The sequence below is a fragment of the Vulpes lagopus genome, chromosome 10 (assembly GCF_018345385.1).
Source record: "Vulpes lagopus strain Blue_001 chromosome 10, ASM1834538v1, whole genome shotgun sequence".
Lineage (NCBI taxonomy): Eukaryota > Metazoa > Chordata > Mammalia > Carnivora > Canidae > Vulpes > Vulpes lagopus.
The window spans coordinates 72,048,994-72,071,062 of NC_054833.1; the positions used below are offsets into that span (position 1 = coordinate 72,048,994).

The 22,069-nt window shown below is 38.7% G+C and overlaps 1 protein-coding gene across 1 annotated transcript in view; it reads right to left on the reverse strand.

The window, feature by feature from the left end:
- Positions 1–22,069, reverse strand: part of CACHD1 (cache domain containing 1) — a 201,842-nt gene that overhangs the window by 95,603 nt on the left and 84,170 nt on the right. Inside the window, exon 3 of the mRNA XM_041770890.1 lies at positions 2,122–2,270. Coding sequence (XP_041626824.1) covers positions 2,122–2,270 — 149 coding nt within the window. The remainder of the gene's footprint in view (positions 1–2,121; positions 2,271–22,069) is intronic.

Below are 22,069 nucleotides of genomic sequence, written 5' to 3' on the forward strand. Positions count from 1 at the left end.
CGGGGGGGGGGGGGGGGGGTCTGTCCTGTGTGCACCCCAGGATGTGGCATGGCATCCCTAACCTCTCTTCACTAGGTGCCAGTAACAACTCTTCCTGCCTCCCAATTAGGACAACTGAAAGTATTTCCGGACATTGCCAAATGTCCAAGGGAACAGGGGGATAAGGTGGAAATCACCCCCTGTTGAGAACCACTGTTTTTTTTTTAAAGATTCATGGAAACAATTTTTTTTAAATTTTTATTTATTTATGATAGTCACACACACACACACACACACACACACACACACAGAGAGAGAGAGAGAGAGAGAGAGAGAGAGAGAGGCAGAGACACAGGCAGAGGGAGGAGCAGGCTCCACACACTGGGAGCCCGACGTGGGACTTGATTCCGGGTCTCCAGGATCGTGCCCTGGGCCAAAGGCAGGCGCCAAACCACTGCACCACCCAGGGATCCCGAGAACCACTGTTTTAAGTATACTTCAGCTCTAAGGATTTCTCCTAATGTATCTATCTACACACACACACACACACACACACACACACACACACACACACACAAGCTTTTCTCCTTGTTCTGAAAACAGTTTTTTCTTTGGTTCAAAACCCAACTGGGCCTTCATTCTCTTTTTAGGTAAGAGAGAAATTGTCAAAAACGTTAAGTTACTGATGCCCCAACTACAAAAAAAAAAAAAAAAAAAAAAAAAAAAAGACATCTTCTTCGATTACATCTAGTAAAAAATGAGATGGTCACTATGATAGGGAGGTGTGTGTATATGTATATATACATACACATAGATGTATATGTATATACACACACTTTTATGTTTGTATACATACACTCTTATATGTATATACATATACACACATATACATTAGGGTTAATATTTTTTCAGAAAATGACAAAGTATTTTTCACATGTGATCTCACTAAATGCTCACAGCACCCGTGAACTATTTATTATTGTTCCCACTCTAGAGATGAAGACAGAGTGGCTAAATCATCAAATATTCAAGACCACCTGAGTATCAGGGAGGATGCCTATCCAGATAGGCTCATTCTACATTGTATCCATTTTTCCTATTTAGTTAGTTAACAACTATGAGGAGCTTCTTTAGGCTGCTGATAGAGTAAACCAGGAAGAAAGGCTCATCACAGTATCACAGAGAATAAAAGACCTGATGCCTTGCTATTTACACAGCCCACCAAGAAACTATAGTAAGTTAAAAAAAAATGCTTCTGGGAGCAAAACATTTAACCACTAAACACTATGTTGCATCCATCCTGTGCAAGACTTTAAGAGCACTTACCGTGCAAAAAGAGGAGTAATACATACTAATTACGAGAACATTGACACTCAGTTTTTAAAAGTACGTTAACAGCTTTTAGTTACTCGAAATAGTCCTAGAAAATTGGTATAGTAAAGTGTATTATCCACCGATAGAAAAATGCACAAAAATAAGGTCACTGACCAAGACTAAGTAAAAATTAAGTTCTTAAAAAAAAAAATTAAGTTCTGTGTACCTTGAGGTAAGTATTCTTTCCACCACCAACAATTTCCAGCATCACATGACCCTACACCCTCCAGATATACACATCACTAGGCTGATAAATAAAAAAAAAAAGCCTTAACTATGCAGATACTGATGCTGTTGCAGTATTATCTGAAGCCGTATTTCCCAGTAGTGTAGTTGCTATCTTTAAAACTACCAACCATGAAGTGGGAATTTTTACTACTCTCTCCAAAGACAAAATGCGCTCCCTTAAATTAGGCAAACTGCCAGAATCAGTGAGACTATTTTATTCATGACCCACTAGTTGAAACATGACAAAATGTTCACAATTTTCTTAGCTTAACTCAACTTTGCACTCAACTAATATCTGATACTTTTGAACCTGGATGCCGACCTTGACAAAAGTGAGTGGGGAGGGTCTAGGAATTTCCTAGATATAGAATGTTGAGTTCCACTTCTTGAAAAATTACTTGTCTATGTAAAGACAAAGGGCTTATTTAAGATAGAAGTACCATACACCCTGCAATAAACAAGCACAGGCATCTGAATATGAACGGAAAGCAACCCAGTTCCTATTTTAAACAAAAAGAAAAAATATTTTTCAAGCCTTACTCCATCATGGAAGGTGGGATAGTACAGCAGTCTTGAATCGCAGTTAGAGGAGAGGTTAGGTGAGCCGTATAGGAAGCTTCTACAACTTGCTTGTTCCGGTTGACCACATCCAAGTAACGGTTGAACTTCTCTCGGATTTTTTTGGCTAGCTGGGAGACAAACAGTAAGCAAAATAAATCAAAAGTCCACCACAATAACCCATCGTGTTTTTTTCTAACAGCTCATTAACCTGTATCACAGGCTGCATGTATTAAAAACCTCAGGTGAAACACAACATACACCCATACACTCAACTGTGTGAGTTGAGATAAAAACTGCAAAATGCCCAGAAGGATAGTCAGACAACAATAAAACGGTATCTGCGGTCTCTTAATAGCTAATGATGCATTAAGAACTTCTCACATGTATGAATAATACTGATCCATAAAATGCCTTGCCAGATAAAGGAAAACAGAGTCTATTGATATTATTGTCAGCAGGATGGCAACAGGGCTTACAAAGCAACAACAGTCACTGTAAGAAAACAACTCACTATTTATGGTTCTGGATTCACATAGATTTTCAAGGGAAAAATAAACGAAGAAGGGAAATGACATCCAGAATCTTCTGCTACACAACTCCAGGGGGCACCATCACAGACCTCCACGTGAATGGCAAATCCCTGGCCTTGTACAACATAGACATCCACATAAGGCAAAATATGTAGTTAAAAATATACTCATGTTTGGTCTGTTACACCTTTAAGATGGACAAATGTCTTTCTTAACTGCTGCAAACAGAACGCTTCATCATAATTTACTTTCATGTGGGAATAACAAAAGCAAATTGATAAGCACCCTGCTTTTTCCTCCATTGTTGCCATCAAATATCACAGCTTAATTACAGATCTCCAAGGAAAACAGTGTTGTTTTTCTTTCCCTTAAACAAAATGTTACCCAAATGAAATGACTGATAGAATTATAGCTAATTGGTTTTGTAGAGCTATTCATTATCAGTACACTAGAGGAGAACTAATCATCTCCTCTGGGTCATGCAACTCACACGATCCAATAGCTTACAGGCTGAGAACATGAAGCCAAAGTGGGTTATCTTCATTTGTTATTTTCAAGACAACTCCAAAATTTGATTTTGTTTGTTCCCATTGATGTTTGGGAGTTTTCAGAGTTTCACTTAAATAACTGAGGTTCTTAGCCTTCCTAAACAACACACAAACCATGAAGTTTAGAAAAATTTCTGGACATAGCAAGAGTATCAGAGTAACATTTAATTTGATAAAATGTTGTCCAAATTTGTTTTAGCATTTTCAGAGGAGGAACTGTGTGCCCTTCAAATTAACAAATCCACCTGCAATTCCAATCCCTGAACTAGAATTTATTATTTTTTAAAAATCATAGTGTTTTTCTCACTGAGGTCTTTGCAATAAAATGTATAGACACAGTTTCCCATCTTAATTTAGACCGCTGATGATTTTGTAACCACTGGCCCTCCCCCTATCGCCAAAGACATTCGTCAAAGTTTGGAGACAATTCTGGTTATTTAAAATTTGGTAAAAAGTACAACTGACATCTGACAGGTGGAGGCCAGGATGGTAAATAAAAATGTGCTCGGGAAATAGGCTGTATTTTTTAAACATAAGTTTGCACTTATGTACCAATCCCTTTTTCCTGGATTCTTACATTCAATGGATAGTTGAGGATGAGAGTAACAGGTCCAGCTTAAAAACCTAAAGTATATTGTCATAGTACCCTGCATTCCCTCTGCATAACACACATTATGTTTTAATGCCGTTATCTATTTAATGTCTGTTACCCCCCTAGACTGGATGCTCTGTAAGGGCAGGTACTCCATATGTTGTTGTTCATTCCTAGATCTTCAGCACCTGCCTGGCACTGCAGGCAGATAATATTTAATGAATTAATAAAAATGGGGGGGGGACGACCTCACCCCAGAGACTCTTGGTCTAAGGATCTTTTGGTCTAAGGATCAACATCCTCTTTAAAAATGTGGAATACTTATTTAAACACAACAACATGTATTCTAGAAAGTCCATCAAGAAGAGCAAGTTCTATCTTTTCTCCTTAGGTTTTGAAGTAATACATATCATTAGTTTTCTACCTGTAATATCAAGAATATAGCCCTTCCTTGCTCTTGGGAACAAATGTTCTGTAATAGTATAAAGATAAAATATGCTTGAAATAACTGAAATTCTAAGTAATAGCTTTACAAACTCACTTCAAAATGAAAATGGAATTTGCAGCCATTTGTCTCTCTCTCTCTCTCATATGAATAAACAAACACACAAAAACATCTGAGAAATACCCAGTGTTTCTTTTATACATTTGGAGAATTCTAACTTAAACAAAGTCAGAATCTAGTTAATCATGATATTCTAATTTGGCTCACTGTCCATTTCTGTATGAGCTAAGAATGATTCTTACATTTTTAAATGTCTTATTTTAAAAGGTATTTTTGTGGTTCTAATAACTACAGGAAAGTCAAGTTTCATTGTTTATAAAGTTTTACTGAAACAGTCATTGGTTTACCTAATTGTTGATGGTTGCTTTCATTCCACAGTGATGGTGTTAAGTAGTTGCAAGAGAGACTATACGGCTTATTTTGCTACAGGTAGAAGTAAGAAGCCCTAACATGTCCCAAAATAGAGCCATAATCAAGTAGTTTTATAAAAATTTGCTGCAATTTTTTTTTAACACTCCCTCCATCCTGACAAATGGGGTCTGTTCCCTCTCCACCCATTCCTTGAATCTGAGAAGGGTTATGATGGCTTTTACCAGTCAACTACAGAGAAACTGACACTATGTAACTTCTGAGGCTAGGTCATAAAGGGCCATGCAGTTTTCACAGGTCTCTCTTGGAATGCTCTCAGCTACCACACTGAATGAAGTCCAAGACACATGGAGAAGCCACAGCTAAGTGCTTGGTTGGCAACTCCAGCTGCTCAGGTCTTCAAGTCATCTCAACCCAGATTCTTAGTAGGCATCAAGAAGCCTCCAGATAAGTCTCCCCTGAAGAAGTCCCAGACACCCTGGAATGGAAATAAGCCATCCTTGCTAAGCTTGGCCTGAGCTCCTGACCTGTAGAATACGCAAGCACAAAGAAATTATTGTTTATGCCACTGAGTTTGGGGTATTTTCTTTATGCATCAACAAGTAACTCGAACACCCAAGATAGGATGAATTCCAACCCTAGATAAACATATTGAAGCTGAGTTATTCAAAGCTGCTCAGATCCAGGTACTACCACCTACATCATCAGAATTTATCAAAACTGTAGCCTGTGGATCGGAAACCTGTTGTGAAGACATCTCAAGGTTCTTCACAAAATTATAATAGTTATTATATAGTGGTGCTTATCACATGCTACACATTTAAAAATATGATAAATCACACAATCTGACGAAACTCCCATCAATATAATTAGCCAAGGCACAGAGCCAGGGCATAAAGCCCCCCATTACTGAGCTGAGAGTTGAACTAAGGAGTTCCCTGAAGGGGGAGAGGGGAGGACAGGGGTTGAGCCAGGCCAGAAGTAGCAGGCCGGAGCAAGCTGGCCATGTCTGCCTTCAGCCTCCTAGTTAGGACAGGTCTCGAGCTGCGATGTTCATCAGTGGAGGCAGCGACCTGCATACAGAACCCAGACACACACGACAATTAACAGAAGGTCTCAAATGCCAGATCCTTCCACTCTGGATTCACACCTCTCAGTCGGAAACTCCTGTCTTTCATGTAATGATATCTCATCTTGTCTTATTAAAAAAATATATAATAGCCAACATTTGTTGAATTTTAACTACGTGCAAGGCACTGTTCTAAGCACTTCACAAACATGTTAATTTAATCTTTCAAAGAACCCTGTAAGGTACACATCTCCATTCCTCCCCCGTCCCTCCACTCCCCCGTCCCCTCTGCCCCCCACCAAAACAGACACTAAATAAAGGTTTGGCAACTTGCTCAAAGTTACAAAGATAGTAAGTGGTAGAGCTGACACCCAAACCCAGTAGTATTCTAACTTCAGAGCCTCAGCTTCAACCTCTATGCAATATTGTTTCTCCCTGTAAGAAACACAGCCCAACAATTCCCTCCTCCCATTTCTTTTCAAACCCATCTTAACAAATGCTGTGAATTTCTTGGCAGAGTACCATAAGCCACACACAGTCTCATTCCTTTATAATAATTAGACTTCTAAAAATACATTTAGAATTATACATAATTCCTATGAAAATCAAGGTTTTGAGGAGTTTTAGAATTGAATTCTATCACGGATTTTAAAAAAAAAGAAAAAGAAAGAGAAAAAAAAAAGGAGGGAGGGGATAGGGCCAAATTTGAAATAATGTATTCTCCAAAAACAATACTCTTACTGGACTACTGTGGTGTAAGTTACATCAAACTAACTTAAATTGTTCCAATTACTCCAGGGTGTTTAACTTTGCTCATAACCTGGAAAGAGAACAGCATGGATGCACTATTCCTTTAAGTGACTTTCATAATTTAATGTTCTCCTCTGGATTTTCATTCAATTAATTCATCTGCCATCATAGGGTAATAAGATGCAATTGTAATTCCCATTTTACAAGTGAAGAAACAGGCATGTGGAGGTTAAGAGTCCCTAGATTCCCATGTGGTCCTCTGGCCTCCCTTGACCCCACTGCCTGAGATGACCTCCCCGTGCCCTTCTGACAAGGAATGTGATAGTGATTCACTATGGAAACCTCAACTCCTGCTCCACTGCAGGGTATTTCTCTCTCTCTCTAAAAGCAATCTCTTTCAGCATGCCAAGCAAATCCAGGTTGCTCGGCGGGCATAACAGAATCTATTAGAGTAAAGATAGCCCACAGAGAGATTAAATTCTGAATGTATCCGCTAAACTGAAGAGGACTGGCTACCAACACAGAACCTTCCAAGAGGCCAGACAGATTCTGGGTCTGTATCCTGCCATGATCCCTGCAGACAGGAGAAAACAAAGGACGTTCTTAACAAAAGCTACAGGTGGACCCACAATCCTCCTCAGTGTAATTAAAAACATTTTTCTTTCCACAGCTCAGCTTTCATCTTTTATCCTTCTTTATCCTCTCCCCTTCATCCCCTAAGGGGTTCCTGAATGCTGATGAGACGACGGGACTAAAACCATCTTGTCATCTTTTGGGTCAATTCTTTGGCTAGCCAACATCCAGCCATGGGTCAAATGATCAGTAGGTAGCACGCCGGTCCCCATGGGAACGGATTCTAATTTGTCATCATCTCCAGTGACAACGTTTCATCACAACATCAATGAATTTCTTTCTTGCTGAATTTCACTTCCCTTAATTTTCCCATAGACATTTCTGCCATTTGCATACTTCCCCAGAGCCCCCTTTCTTAAAGCTCTCTCTACCTTAGCTTTATAGTTCTAAAGACTGGGGGTGGGGCAGACACACAAAAAGGTAAAAGAAAACAAAATGTAAAGGCAGAGTACACACTTTATTTATGTCTCTTTCCTAAAACTCCGGAAGGAGTTTTGAATGTTAGGGAAAGCTGCATTTAAAATGCATAACAATGAAGCTGACAGGCACCGACAGGAAAGGTACCCTAGGGGACTGAAGATTCATAGCAAAATTCCTATTGAGTGTAGAAGAGTTTAACATTTGACATTCAAAAACCTTTGTGCTGTGATAAGAATTTAATAGCTGATCCCCTTTCCCTCCAATCCCAGTCTTATTACTCAAGAATTATTATTTCCCCCAGCAGTTCCAGGATTTGGTTATTTAAATGTGACACAAATAATTTTAAGTATATGCAAGCACAAAGGCTTACCATCTCTGAACATCACATCACTGCATTCCAAAGTTCAAGTAGAACACATTCTCATTGTCTCAGGTTGCACATGGTAAACAGGATATATACAATGCAGTACCTTTGCTATCTCTTGGTAATTATTTTTAGTTATTATTAACAGTTGCAATATTCTTTAAACAGCTCTCTCAATTATCGCCTAGAAATATTGAGCAACTGACTTCACTAGTCTCAGTTTTCTCATGAGTAAAATAGGAAGACTACCCCTTTACAGGGGCTTATTGTGCTGTTCAAATGGTGAACATATAAAGCCCAAGAGAAGTACAAGGGATTATTCTTATTGTTCTAGCCCAGTCTCCATACCAGGAAATGCATGTGATAGTGATAGGAAAGTAATGTAAGGTCTAAGTTTTCCAATAACCAAGCCCTAAGTAAGGGAGCGGGCTGCCTGAACATTGACCATTCTGTTAATTTAACTCACCCTCATCCTTCATCCTCCATAGGAAACCTGGCACAGGGTTGGCAGGGGAAGGAGGGAGCTTTTCTATTTTCCCCTCTTAGGTTAAAAGCAAATTGGCATAAAGGGCTTAAGCTTTGGAGTCAAATAAATTTGAGTTAAATCCAACTGTCATTTACTAGCTAAAGGAACTAGGTAAATTATTTCTGAGTCTCAACTTTATGATCATTAAACTGGAAGTAGTAACAGGTGTTTCATGTTGTTTGAAAACTAAAAGGGATGAAGTTTGTGAAGTATTCAAGAGAATAACATACTGTCAGTGCCAAATAAATGGTACTGATTTTTGTGTTACTACTGCTGTTATTGTTACTATTATTGTAGTTATTATTTGGGGATTTTATGTATTGACACAGGTACTTTGAATGGAGAATCTTGAAGAACATAATTTTTGGCAATTGGAGAGGTGGCAGGCTGGATGCGTTAACACTGGACTAAGGACCATGCTAGAGCTGTCAATGCCTCTTTGAAAGCACTATGCCCTAAAGGTTATGTAATTACAGTTGCAGGTAACTCAGGATTCATCTGGGATCTTCTCTTTCTAAATTTAAGGATCTGATAAGGACTTTACTCTGGGTTTTTGTTTGTTTGTTTTTTATTTTTGCCATTTTCAAAGCATTTTTACATGACTCATCTTAATGTGTGCCTTCCAACAACCCTGGGAACTGGGCAGAGCAGGTATTCCCTGTCCCATTCCTACACTCAGAAAATCTAGGCTCAGTAGTGGGCCCATACTCATGTTGAGTGAGTGTAGAAAGTAGAGATCATTTCTTCTAAGTCCTAGCTCCATTTTCTCTATGTGCTACAAACTCTCTAAATTGCAGGGGGGAAAATATCAAATCTCCCGGATCAAACTAAGTTCTACTCGTTCTTTCAGTCCCAGCCCAATTTTTGTCTCTTTGAATCCTCCTCAGACCCTTCCTTTCCAAAATCACCTTGGACTCACCATCTGTACCCCACATAACCTACTTCATATTGTTCATTTTTCCTATTTAAGGATCCCATTTCCCCCTCCCCGACAAATCAGTAGCATAACAATTAGCATTTATGGATTGCTGGCCATGTGCTGGGCACTTTGAAAGTGCAACTATACATCAAGCCTTTTAATTTTCCCAATAGCTTTTAGTAATTGCTATATGCTCTTTTTAATAGAGGTTCTAATTTGCCCAAGGCCACGCAGCTAATAAATAATTAGAACCCATGTTCTTGAACACTATACTATGTATTTTTATTTAATGCAGTGCCTAGCAGCTAGAAAAGACTCAGAAGTGGTGACCACTGTATTCATCTGCCCTCATACAATACACCATTATTTGCAATATTGGAGAAATCTGCTTCTAGTTCTAGGAAAGGGCAGATAAACCTATGAATACTGCTCCTTTCTGGTTCAAGCCAATCAAACTCTGGACCTGTCTAAATTCCCTATCTTGACCTGCCCCCTGGGTAGTATCAGCTGCTCTGGCATAAGTCTTGCCCAGAAAAAGAACGCCAGTTCAGGGAAGGTATCCTGATGGCCAATAGCCATCATTGTGATGTGGCTGCTCATCAACCACCAGAGTTTGGGCTTTGTGTAATCACTCAGAGAAGAGCTAGGCACAGCAGGCAAGGATACAACACAAAATAAGTGAAGACCTGTAGACAGAATAGGGTCAGTCTGACTTTCCAATGGCCCAGAAGCTTCAGGGTTGTCTGACGGATGTGTGGGAATAGCACATCCAGTGGAGAAGCAGGGCAGCTGCTGACAGATGAACTGCAGGTGGACCAGGAAGATTTATGTGCAAGGCTGTCTGGGCTCCAGGGTCACATACCCTGATCCTGTGAGAGGTGGGGCCCCTGTGGCTGAGCTGGGGAGGAGTGCAATGGAAAAAACAGAAGGCAAGTGCTGACATGCCAGAGAACCAGAGGAGGCCGAGCTCTGGGAAACAGTTGAGAGCAGCAGCTTCTCTCTAAGCAAAATGCAGGTTTGCTTTAAAGGTTATAAGGGGTTTGCTTTGGGCAGCAGTTTGTGTTAGGTATTTCAGGAGAGTCATGGAAACACACACCCAAGCCTCCTGAAAGCCAAGGTTATCAACTCAAGGGCTCAACAAGCTCTTGCCCTGGTTTTCACCCCACTCTACCCCTAACAACCAGATCATAACAAAAGAAACAATGGGAAGGGCAGGCTTCAATCCACTTCTTCTCACTTCATCCTTGTAATAGGAGCTCCTGAGCTGAGGTTCCTTTAAACCAAAATAAGCAAGTCCTCAGGCCTTCAAAGTTTACAGCCTGTTCCTTCATGAGGAACAAGAAGTTCAGCCTAGTCTTGACCTTAAAAAAAATCAAGAGGCTGAGAATTGGGGAGTGGGGGGAGAAGCAGGAACCACAGTACAGAGGCTAACCTCTACCGTTTAACTCACAACTTTTGAGAGAAGTTTGCGTAAGAAATTAATCATGGTGGAAAGGGAGCGAAATATCTTGGGTTTGTGAATTTAGTAATTTTCTGGTGACCCATGAAGGACACAATCATGGAAAAGGAAAGAAAACTCAGGCCCCTCTTACTTTGTAAAACCCATATTTAGAGTACAAATATCTGTGCATAACTTATCAACACCAGGTGTAACCTTAGAAGCATTCCAAGTAACGGGAGGCCATACCACTAGAGAAACTGGGGATAGGCTGGGAGGGCTCTAGGACCCTGCAATTTTCCCCACACCCACTGCAAATGATATCTCATCTCCAACCAATCTGGCAACTTGGGACAGGGCCTGGCACACTGCAGGGACTCAGGAAGTCTTTTCTGTATAAATGAAAGTCAAAACCCCAGCTAACCTCCAGTTACAGGCCATCTGACCAGTGTTTTAGGGTTTCTTGACGGGCCCTTTGAGAGTAGATCGATCAAACACTTGCCAGCAAGTGTCAATTAGCTCAGCAATGAAGTGGAAAGATGACACTGGCAGGGAAACAAAAATCTGCTACCACTAAACACTTCCTTACCCTTGACCTGGCAAGAACTTAGTAAATCCAATTCTTGGGAAGACAATCTTGAAACACAATGGAAAAAAGATGTTTCCATTTCCCCTTTTTGAATATTGACTTAGCTCTCCAATAGAATAGAATATGCCATTTCAGGACTTCATTAATACACAATTCTTCTAATGACCTTAGAGCTCAATACAGTAAGTAGATCTCTCCTAGTCCTCCATTATAAGAAGATAAGTCAGCACAAGCCAGAGGCCAACATAAAGTGTACTCCATATTTGGAATAACAAACTCCCACAACATAAATTCCCTTTAAAACTGAGGAGGGGGGAAATAGTGCAAGAGAAAGCATCTTATAAACATTCAATTTCTTCAACTGTTGAAGACTGGCCTGGAATATCCATAATCACCTGATTGTTGAGTATGGTGTGAAAACCTCAGGAAGGAGAGCACTCTCTCTTGGTCCTACCTTCCAACAGGGAGGCCAGTTTGTAATATACTTCTCTCAATAGATAGAGAAAAGGTACTTCTTCGCTTTAGTTTCAAGATACCCGAGTAGTGACAAAGGAGCCTCTGAGATCTCGGGGCCTTTACAATATAGACAGAGCTTTAAGTACTGATACAGAGGTAGGAGTTTTTTTTTTTTTTTTTTTTTTTTTGCTGTTGTTGTTTTAATTAGGAAACAACCACAACACTCACATAGACCACTTATATGAGGTGCAAAGCCTGGATGCTAGGGGGAAATGCTATTAAGATTTGCTAGAAACAAGAAGAAGTAATGTTTCCCATGTGGATTCCAAACCAGAGGAATGAGGATATTTGCTTCAATCACAACAATTTTATTATATCGTTCTCTGAACTATTCTGTGTGTTCCCTTGCCAAACTGCATCTGATATCATTCTCTAACTCACAGTTAGATTTGGGAAGGTCTTCTCATCCCCTATCTGATGACAAGGAGGATTGCAAACAGAAGACCTGGGGCATGCCTGCTCTCTATCGCAGTCTGCGTAGGATTCATTGCTAACACCTTCCTGGTGGTGGTGGTAGTCGGGGTGCCTGACATGGTGTCAGAGGATGTGACGGCGACACTCCTCCAGGAGTGTCCAGGAGTGTCCTCCAGGAGTTTGCAGAAGAACCAGCATGCACTTTGCAGCATATAAAAGGACTAAAGACTGCTTAAGCACCAATCAGTGAAAATGCCCACCATCAGCTATTTTAGCATGACCCTGACCTGCCCAGTCTTCCAATATTAAAACAAAGTTGAAATCTTGGTAAGATTTATTTTTTATCAGTGTGTTACTTCATGTGTCCAGACTTTCAAAGGGTTTGGCTAATTCTGAAGCTCTTGATATTAGCAGCAATTAATTCCTTCACGTCCTCACCACAAGTATTTCCTACTGCGCTAAGGAATATATTAGGGATGATGTGGTCCTTGCCCTTAGAGGAGGCTCACCAGTTTTCAAATATACTCTGAGTTAAGATTCTGTGTATGCATTCTGCCAATGTAGACGATTGGATTGTTTTTCTAGTAGGAGCAGTAGTCTTGTGTGGATTTGGAGAGATCTTGGCTGTTACCTTCTCCCCAGTATTTGAGTACTATCCAACCCAGAGATACTGGAAACGTGGGTATAATGAGCTTAAATTGTTTCCACTTTTAGTGGAATGTTCATTTCTCATGATACAGTCTTCCTGGCTTATAGAATGAAGACTTCCACTCAGTCCATTCTCTTCTAGTTAGATGCATTTTGAGTAAAAAGTCCATACTTTTCAAGTTTCTGCTTTACGAAAAGACGACATCTGCACACATACAGACTGCAGGGTTATGTGAAATGCTGGAGCAGGGAGAGATGTACAGTGGAGTGGGAGCTTATGTTTCTTTTCCTGCCCTGCTCCAAAGGCTTCATCCTTCAGTACCTGGCTACCAACTACTCTCCAGTGGTGCCTGCCTGCAACACTCCCTTCTTCCTGTCTTTGCTGATAGAGAAACAGTACCTGCACGCCTGCATTTGCTGCATCTCCAACAGTGGGAACACAATGTATGGAAATTAAGAGAATGGGGGAAAAGGATTATTCTGGGTTTTTGCCAAAACAAGGACAAAAAAAAAAATCTGTAACTAGAATTCATAAGCCTTAAATATTAGTGTGTGGTGGTGGTGGTGGGAGAGAAAGATTTCCATTTTCTATTGCCAGGGTAAGAGTACATATAACAAATGTAAACATGAATATTGGGTTACAGAGACTGTAAATACGTGCACAGAATACAATGCATATCTGTAAACAATAGATACTGCATTTTTTTGTGTGTTCAAAGAGAGTACATCATATCAAATGTGTGAGTACACAGGAGAGGTGTGTGTGAGTAAGAGGGCAGGATTATCTCCCCTTATCTCAATATGAGGCACATACATTGGCTAACGTATAGGACACATATGCTTAAAGTCAGCCAATCTATATTTGGCATCAGAATTAAACTTTTCATGCATGCATACAACCATATTTTAATTTCCAAATATAAACAAGTATATGGAACATATGCTGCATATATATTTTTTTCCTTAAAATATAAACAAAATAAATAGTTGAAATTCCAAACTGCTATTTATTAAATAGTGAGATAGGTAGCCATCTGGTTGCTTTCATTCTTCTGGGCCATCTTGCTCCCCGCCCCTCCCCCAGGCAAGCTGGCTGAGCAGTTCCTGATTATTAATCAGTAACATTGACAATAATCAGAAATACTGATTATTGGCTTGTCAGAAATACTGATTATTGTCAAAGCTTCATACTGGGAGAGAACCGAGGAGTCCTGAGAGTAGCAAACGGTTTGCTACACTCTCCAGGGAAGCCATACTATGAAAAGCTTTACCAACCACAGTTCCACACTGGGAATGCCAAAGAGTCAACCAAGTTCTACTTGCGTGTAACAGAAAGGAAGCTCACTCTATTAGACTTTAATCCTAAGTACTAACTCAACAGCTGCAGTTTTTCAATTACTCCATTAGCTAAAAGTTCTTATATAAGAGGTACTCATTTACAAAACAACGCCAACAACAAAACAAGCCAAAACCTAACAGAAATTCCATAGTGACATACATTATAAGCAAGTGTCTTAGGATTATGTTCTAACGGAATAATGATGAATTGGGGGGAAAAAAAGAGTGAAAGATTTCATTTAACTTTTATATCTTGTTTATGTTCCTGCAGGATGATCCCTTAGTAATATAATGCTCTTCCTCATATTACATCCTTGTGATTTATTAGAGTTAAAAGGCTTGTCACTAACAGTCCAGAAGGAACCCCAGTCATTGTTTTACCCATGTCAACTGAGCATTTAAACTCAATCTTTTCCTCATTTAGCAGCTAAGTATTCATCATAGTACTTAAAATGTTTAGACATATTCCTTTCATGCTTTGGTTGATGAGTAATACTCTCAGGAGAGAATAAACCACCTTCCTTTTTAAAAATTGAAGACCTACAGAAAACTGGCAGTGGAAAAAGTATAAAAAGCAACATCAGACCACACTGATTAAAATCTTGGCCATATCACCTAATTCAAGAATGATTTTGGGAAATTGCTTAGCAGAGTCTCAATTTTCTCAAATCTAAAATGGTAAGAGGAATTGTATTTGTATCACAGGGTTGTGGTAAAAATTCAAGGAGATAATTCACATTAAGCAGCATTTGTTAAAAGAACACAAACTGTTCTGTCAAATAAATAATCTTTCTCCAGAATAAACACCATTTAGGTACAATCCAGTTCTTGCACCCACCTCCCATTTATTAGAACTCTAGAAAAAATTTCTAGTTTGAGCTGAAAGTACTGCCACATTAGATGGAATTGATAATCTATTCAGACCACTGTTCAGTCTCAAATACAATCAGGAAATATTTCCCAAAGAGGGTACTTCTGTCCTTTGGGGCATCACCTGCAAGAGATTAGCAAGATATACCAAATATATGAACACATGTCTCGTGTGACTTAACTATGTCCTTGGGATAAGCTCTTTGTTTCTCTTCCTACAATGTCAAGTATATAGTAAGCCCTCAACAAATGTTTGCTGAATTCATCAACTATCTACCACTTACCATAGTATGCTCAGAATCTCCCCTCCAAGAGATCATACTCTAGTTTATCCATTCATTCCCAATATCCATAAAGCACTACAACATTATTCTGACATGGTCCTTCCACTTAGGAGTTTAGAGGACCTACAAATACCTTAAATTTTCTCTCTGCTTTAAGGACATTTATTTAATATTTTCTTACCATTTCCAACAAAGTTTAAGGAGTATCTCCTAATCATAATATTTGTGCATTTCTTTTAAACTCAAACTCAACCTTGCAGGAGGATTATTTTTGAAAAGCAGAAGGATGTAGTGTAATCAATGGTAGATATTTTTTAAAGTGACACACTACTTTATAAAAACTTCATGCTGGGCAGCCCCAGTGGTGCAGCGGTTTAGCACCACCTGCAGCCCGGGGTTTAGCACCGCCTGCAGCCTCCGGCGTGATCCTGGAGACCTGGGACGGAGTCCCACGTCAGGCTCCCTGCATGGAGCCCGCCTCTCCCTCTGCCTGTGTCTCTGCCTCTCTCTCTATGAATAAGTAAGTAAGTAAAATCTTAAAAAAAAAAAAAAAAAAACTTCATACTAAACTCTAATATATCAAGCAAATAAAGTGAATTGTTAGAGGAAGAAGTGGAAAGAAAAGAAAAGATAGAATTTCATCCTTACATTTTACAACAGCTTCTGCAGTACCTTCCCTCATATCTTAGGAGATGAAATTTTGAAAATATGTAGTAGAACACCAAATCTAAATTCACTTGAATTCATAATCAAATTCTCTAACCACTTAGATGACCCTGGACAAGATATTTACCTGTGCATAATTTTCTTCGTCCGTAAGCTTTATAGAGCTGGTTTTGAAGATTATGAATTCCTGTAGCAAATGTTTACTGAGTACCTACCATATACTACATGTAGATATTTTTTCCTGATACTGAGAGCACATCGAGGAATTAAATAGCTCTGCCCTCAAAGAGTTTTTGTTCTACTAGGAAATAATAATATATAAATGCATACAAAAATGCATATAAAAAATAAATCATATACACATCCTAGGTGATAAATTATAAGGAGATAAATAAAACTGAAATGAGGATAAAAAGTAAAGAGGGGTGCAATTAATAAAATTTAAAAACAAGTGGCCAAGAAGGGCCTCACTGAGGAGAAACACTGAAGTAAGATGGAAGAATTTAAAGGGGGGGGCGGGGGGAGAACTATGCTGCTACAAAAGATTTAATGACAGTACTTAATAATACATATTCAATAAATGATGACAATTATCATAACCAATATGAGACAAATAAAACACAAAAGTAGAAAAATTCTGTCTTTGTCACTTCAACACTTATAATGACCTCTCTGATACAGTTTTCCCGTATGGAAAATGGGATAATGATAGCTGCACTTTTTATGATGTCATTAAGAGGATAAAATGAGAAAATATACATGGATATACTAAAAAATAAAGAGCCACATAAATATTACAACTATCACATCCTCTCTTATACTATTTTTCCAAAATGAGAGACTACCATCTCATCTTATGGAACAAGGCATACGTGGGCCAGGAAGAGGGTTTCTAAGATAAAAAGGAATTTCTCTTGGAAAGTCAGACTATGAACAATAAGAGCTGAAACAGACCTAGATTAATTTCCAATCAAGGAAACCTAAACAAACTGCTCAATTTGCCAGGGCTCTGGTTTTCGAGAATAATCATCTGTTTGCTCTGAGCCTTGGTTGATTCATTATAAATTCCTCATCTGGGTGGCTTCACTAGCTTTCAATCTTCCTTTTACCTTCCTACAAATTTAGTGCCTTTTGTTCACTTATTCAACTAAAATTTCATGAACTCTTACAATAAACACAGAGCCAAGTGCAGATTTCAGTAAGTGGGTGAATTAAACCAGGGCTCAGCCTAAATAAATCCCCCAGGGACAGGTGGGGGAAAGGTTAGAGGCAAAGAAAGAATGGAATCCATCTACACCACCTCCAGGATTCCTCTACCTCTGGACAAGTCTGAGCCTTGAACATACTTAACTAGGTAATTGTCAACAAAATGTGAGCCTTCAGGCTACTACCACACTAGGTTATACTTGGCTGGGCAATCCAAAATAAACCCAGATTCTGGAAATATGAATACCAAGGTGCAAGGGTATCTCTAGAAACTTTTTTAAAACAAATATTTGCTAAATGCCTACTTTAGTACCAGGCACAGGGAGCCAGAATTCAATGACCTGATTCTCAAGTGTTCAGCACTTCCACACCTCCTGTTTACCATTGTCCCTTTCTTCTGTGGTTCAGTGCACAGTGCAATAATGTAACCAGGTTTTCCTACAGTGAAGAGTTTCCAGTAATAGAAATACACAAGTAATACAAATGCAAAGCCAATATAAATCCCATGTCCAGTCTCCTACTTCTCGACTAGCATAGCTTCTAGTTAAAGCTCCCACTAGTCCCCTTTCAAGGGTCTTTCTGTGATCATTCTGTCCCAGAAATTCTCTAAAATTCATAGATCTTTTCTTGCAGGTGTTACCTAAGAGTATTAACACATTAAGAATAGCAATCTTCTCACTCCTTCACTCTTATATGCACACTCTACCGGCATTTTTTTTTTTTTAATTTATGATAGTCACACAGAGAGAGAGAGAGAGAGAGAGAGGCAGAGACACAGGCAGAGGGAGAAGCAGGCTCCATGCACCGGGAGCCCGACATGGGATTCGATCCCGGGTCTCCAGGATCGCGCCCTGGGCCAAAGGCAGGTGCCAAACTGCTGCGCCACCCAGGGATCCCTCTACCGGCATTTTGAAAGCAGAATACAAAATACTGAATACCTCTGAAAGCAGAATACAAAATACTGAAATGTCTAGTCTGTGCCAGCCATGTAACTTTTTAAGCAATCTTGCAAGATAGACTATTACCTCTATTTTGTAAATAAAATGGATGCAGACACTGAAAGGTTAAGTGTCATGCCAAAAATCAAATTGATAGTAAATGACAGAACCTATGTGGAACTCTGTTTTCTGTATCAAAAGATTAGGCTCTTTAGTTCTCCATTCCAAGCAATCCCTACACAAGAAGGCTGCCCCAAAGACTGGAAGGAAGGTTCCTAACCTTTCTGGCCCATACCCATGGTCCCAGAGGTCCCTTCCAACTCTAAAATTCTGAAACATCCCACTACATACAACTGATTATTTACATTTTGGCACATAAAGTATCCTCTCTCTAAAGACAGACTATGTCTATTCATAGTATCTTTGAAGAAAGAACTATTTTGTGTTTGTTCTGCTTCAGAGTATATTCCTTCTTCTATGAATAAAGGGATATAATTTTGTTCATGATATAGATATTGCTTTTTAGATAGATTCTAATCCATTGTTTCGACCTGGTCCAAATTCCTCATGACTAGAAACTTGAATTTATACTTAGGTACAAGAATAATTTGGAGTATTAGGACCTGCTAAGTATCAATTTCTTTTAAGACCAATATGCTTCTCCTTTGCTGCACTCCAGTGAATTGTATTTGGTGAAATAAAACATCAAATTCTAAATCTTGCAGGTAGAACTGTATCAAATAACAATTGATAAAAATAATTAAGAAAAACGACAGACTTCTACCAAAATACATTTTAAATGCTAGAGTGTTTTGAAACACAAGAAATAGACTAGCAGTTTGCATCCAATCAGCCCAATTGCCTGCTAAAACAAACAAAAAAAATCAACTCTTCTCACAGGAATATAAATCCTGAAGTTTAAAAATATGATACTGAGGCTTAAAAAAAAAAAAAATCTATCTGTGGAGTTCAACACCAAGCTGAGGCAACAGGAGTAAAGTTAAAGACAGATCAACAAAAATTATCTCATCTAAAAGTCAGAGAGGAAAATAATTTAAAGAGGAGGAGGAGGCATTACCTCAGAAACACGTAAAATATCAAAAGATCTAGCATATATGTGATTAAAGTCCCAGCAGGAGAAAGGAGAATGATGCAGAAAAAATATCCGAGGAAGTAATGATCAAAACTTCAATTTGATGAAGACTATACATTTATAGATTTAGAAAGCTTAACAACCACCAGAGAGGATAAATAAATACCAAGACTGTTAGGTCTAGACAGTTATAGTCAAATTGCTGAAAACCAAAGAGAGAGGGGGAAAAAATGTCAAAGCAGCTAGGGTGTGCGTGTGTGTGTGTATGTGTGTTTTTGGGGGGCAATGATATTACATCCAGGGACAACTTTCACAGACTTATCAGAAGTGGAGTCCAGCACACAATACAACATCATTTATGTGTTAAAAGATTTTTAATAAGCAATCAGTCTAGAATTCCATCTTAAGCAAAAATATCCTTTAAGAGTAAAGGCAAACAGACATTTTCTGAGCAGTACAATAATAAGAGGCTTTGTCACCAGAAAATCTTCACTACAACTAAATATTAAGAGAAGTTCTTAGCCCTTTCCCTTTCACGAAGATGGCGCCAAAGGTGAAGGAAGCCCCTGCCCCTCCCAAAGCCAAAGCCAGGGATCCCTGGGTGGCGCAGCGGTTTGGCGCCTGCCTTTGGCCCAGGGCGCGATCCTGGAGACCCGGGATCGAATCCCACGTCGGGCTCCCGGTGCATGGAGCCTGCTTCTCCCTCTGCCTGTGTCTCTGCATCTCTCTCTCTCTCTCTCTGTGTGTGACTATCATGAATGAATAAAAATTAAAAAAAAAAAAAAAAAAAAAGCCAAAGCCAAAGCCAAGGCTTTGAAAGCTAAGAAAGCGGTGCTGAAAGGCATGCACAGTCACAAAAAAAAAAGAAGATCCGTATATCATCTACATTCCAACGACCCAAGACCCTGCATCTCCGAAGGGAGCCCAAATATCCTCCAAAGAGCATCCCCAGGAGAAACAAGCTTGATCACTAGGCCATCATCAAGTTCCCCCTGACTACTGAGTCAGCCATGAAGAAAACAGAAAACAACACACTTGTGTTCATTGTGGATGTCAAGGTCAATAAGCACCAGATCAAACAGGCTGTGAAGCAGCTCTATGACACTGATGTGGCCAAGGTCAACACTTTGATCAGGCCTGATGGAGAGAAGAAAGCATATGTTCAACTGGCTCCTGACTATGATGCTTTGGATGTTGCCAACAAAATTGGGATCATCTAAACGGAGTCCAACCGGCTATAAATCTAAATTTTTTCACCATAAAAAAAATAAATAAAAAAATAAAAGTTCTTAGACTATCAATTGATTATCTTTGGAAAGAAATGAAGCTCATTGGAAATGGTCAAGTACCCAACATTTATTTTTCTTTTAATTTGTTAAGTTCCTAGGACAGTTTAAAGCAACATCTGTAACATTCTCTTGTGCAGTTTACAACAGACAGAACTCTAGCATGAAGGGTAGCAGTGAAAAAATGGACCTATAAAGTTATGAGGGTTCTAGATTTCACATGAAGTGTTAGAATATTAATTCCAAATACACTGTAATAAGTTAAGGCTGTATATAATTTATATAGCATAAACCTAAAAATAAGAGAAATATAGCTTTAAAAAGCTAAAAGAGATTAATATGAAATTCTAAAAAACTTCAAAAATTCAAAAGGAGGTGGGGGAAGAACTAAAAGAGGGGAAAATGAAAAAATAGTTGACCCAAATCCAAAAATCAAAGTAAATACTCCCAACTAAAAAACCTAAATTGCCAAATTAAAAAAAAAAAAAAAAGCCTCAACTATATTCTGTTTACAAAAGATACACTGTTACCAATGGAGACCAAAGGTAAATGCTTATGAAAAGACAGTGCAAATAGTAAGCATAGAAAGGCTGGAGTGACTATATTAACATGAACTTAAAGTTCAAGGAAAGACCAATGTAATCAGAGATAAAGAACATTTTACAATGTCAGAAACAACAACTCATCAGAAAGACCAATTTTAAACGTATACATGCCCAATAATGAAGCCTCAAACTATAGGAGGCAAAAATGGGCAGAATTAAATGAAAAAATACAATTCCACCAATATAGATATTAACAATCCTCTTAGCAATGATAGAATCAGACATATAAACATCAGGCCCAAAATAAATATCTAAATTATCAACCTGCTAAGCCTAATGAGTATATAAAGAACCTAAGAGTCAGCAACTGCCGAATACACATTCTTTTCAAGTTTACATGGTATACTCACCAAAATACATCATGTGCTGAGCCATAAAACTCAAAATTTCAATAAACTAAGAAGGACTGAAATCATACAGAATATGTTCTTTGACCACAGTGAAATTAAATTAGAAATTAGTAACAATAGCTAAGAAAATCCCAACTGTTTTGGAAATTGGACAACACACTATAAAGTAATCCATGGGTCAAAAAAGAAATTAGAAAACATTTTAAAAATTGAACTATAATAAAACAGTGATAAACTTTGAGCTGTAACAAAAGCAGTGCTTAAAGGACAGTTTACAGTGTTAAATGACTCTATTTGAAAAACCAAAAGGTTAAAAAAAAAAAAAAAGTGTTAGAAAAAAGACCTTAAATTCCAATTTAAGAATTGAAAGACCAAAATTAACCTAAAACATAAGGAAAGAAATTATAAAGAACTTAAATCTGTGAAATAGAAAATGGAGTAAATTAATGAGGCCAAGTTCA